Here is a 1,819-nt window from a genome sequence, read left to right on the forward strand (position 1 = left end):
CCCTGCTCCTCAGGGACGGATTAACATGTTGCTGCCAGAGATGGCTGCAGAGAGGGAAACCATCTGAATGTTGAGGTGTCTGGGAACTCCATGCAGCTCTCTGAACGGCGCGTTTTCACAATATGCTGGATTTCTGCTGCTTTTCCAGGACCTGGGGACGATGGTGGAGCAGCTGGCCCGCTTCCTGGGGGTGTCCTGTGACAAAGCTCAGCTGGAGGTTCTGGTGGAGAACTGCAACCAGCTGATCGAGCAATGTTGCAAGTCTGAGGCGCTGTCTATCTCTAGTTGTGAGTGCGTTAAAACATAAAGCATCACATCCATTCACCTATCATTGAATGATTTCACTGCTTCTCTTTGGTTCTTTTCAAATGCACATTTGGTTGATCATCATTTTACTGTGTTTGTGAGCATTTTCTACCTATTTTGTTAAGAGCCTGCAGGTCTTCATCTGGTCGCTACCTACTAGTAGCTGTAATAGCTAAATACTAAAGCCTTATTTACCTTCAAGCAAGATTCTGAGCAGGCAGAAAATCCATCAAGAAGAAGAAAGCTTAGGTTTTAGGACTAATTTCCAAATTCAGTATCAGAGAGGAACATCTGTCTGATTCTCCGTTAAGAGAATCAGATTCAATTCAGCATCTCTAAATTGATCCAGCCTAAAGTTTTCGGTTTCATAACAGCTGCTATGAATTAGTTCCATCAACTCCAAGTAGAAACACTCAGAGTTAAACACGTGCGTAACAAGTAAGAAAAGACATTATCAGGGGAGCCCCGATTCGATGAGTCACCATGACAACAGGGAACAGGAAGTGCCTATTCTACCCCTCTGGAACTAGATATATTAATGCAGAAATGCAAAAAAAAAAAGGAAGGAAAATATGTTAAAAAGAGTAAAAGCACTACAGCTGCAAAGGAGAGGAAGATGGAGAAGGAGAAGATTGTTAATGCATAAATTTATATGAATTGGTCTATGGCAGGCCGTATTTACATTTATTAAAAGCTCTCTCCTCTCTGTTGCTCCATTTATAGATTTTACTAAAATAAGATTCTTCCGGATCAAAATACCTCTTTTAAACCTAACTGTAGTAATATATTTTTATTACAATTACATTTTTGCAGCAGAAACTGAATTTTAGAAAGTAAAAAAATAGAATTATACTAATAAGAATTAAGTTTTACATATCTAGAAATATTTACACATTTTAAGTGACCGATAGCTAAACTGAATATTTATATCTGAAATATATTTCTTCATAGTTAAAACCAGTAAAAATAGGAATATGGAGATCTAAAATAAATTTTTAGACATCCAGAATGTTTATTCTAGATATGGAGAATGTAACTTTGTTTGAAATGGTCATTTAGACAAAGAAATGTTTTTTTCAGATATCAGGAACACATATTCAGTAAAACTACCGTAGTACTTATCAAAATGGCTTGCCATGACTGCACTAATATCACGGGTTTATTTCTTGAATGGTAGTAGATCAATGTATCTGTTTAGGTGAAATCAACTGTCAGCAGGTGAAGTTGATAAAAAAATAAAAATCATTGTTCTAACCGGTAGGACCTGGTCATCATCTCACGGGTTCCTCCTCACTTTGATCTTGTCTTCTTTCATACAGTCAGTATTAAGGCCCGGTCTTATTCCTCTCACTTGGCTCTGAGAACGCTACAGTGAGTTCCCTCCACAGTGAAGTCCACTCAGCAAGGGAAATGCTAGTGAAGAGTTGCTTCCTAAGAAATGGGACACCACTAGTTGCAAAATTACACGCCAGCCCTGTAGGTGGCAGTAAAACATTGCCCATACACATCAGTG

The 1,819-nt window shown here is 38.5% G+C and overlaps 1 protein-coding gene across 2 annotated transcripts in view; it reads left to right on the forward strand.

Annotated features, from left to right (window-relative positions):
* sult4a1 (sulfotransferase family 4A member 1) overlaps positions 1-1,819 on the forward strand; it is a 22,621-nt gene that overhangs the window by 19,215 nt on the left and 1,587 nt on the right. For both annotated transcript variants that reach the window (XM_015400615.1, XM_015400614.1), the window contains exon 6: positions 149-287. In XM_015400615.1, the coding sequence (XP_015256101.1) occupies positions 149-287 (139 nt within the window). The remainder of the gene's footprint in view (positions 1-148; positions 288-1,819) is intronic.

This window comes from Cyprinodon variegatus, unplaced genomic scaffold (genome assembly GCF_000732505.1).
Source record: "Cyprinodon variegatus isolate N-32 unplaced genomic scaffold, C_variegatus-1.0 Scaffold1125, whole genome shotgun sequence".
Taxonomy (NCBI): Eukaryota; Metazoa; Chordata; class Actinopteri; order Cyprinodontiformes; family Cyprinodontidae; genus Cyprinodon; species Cyprinodon variegatus.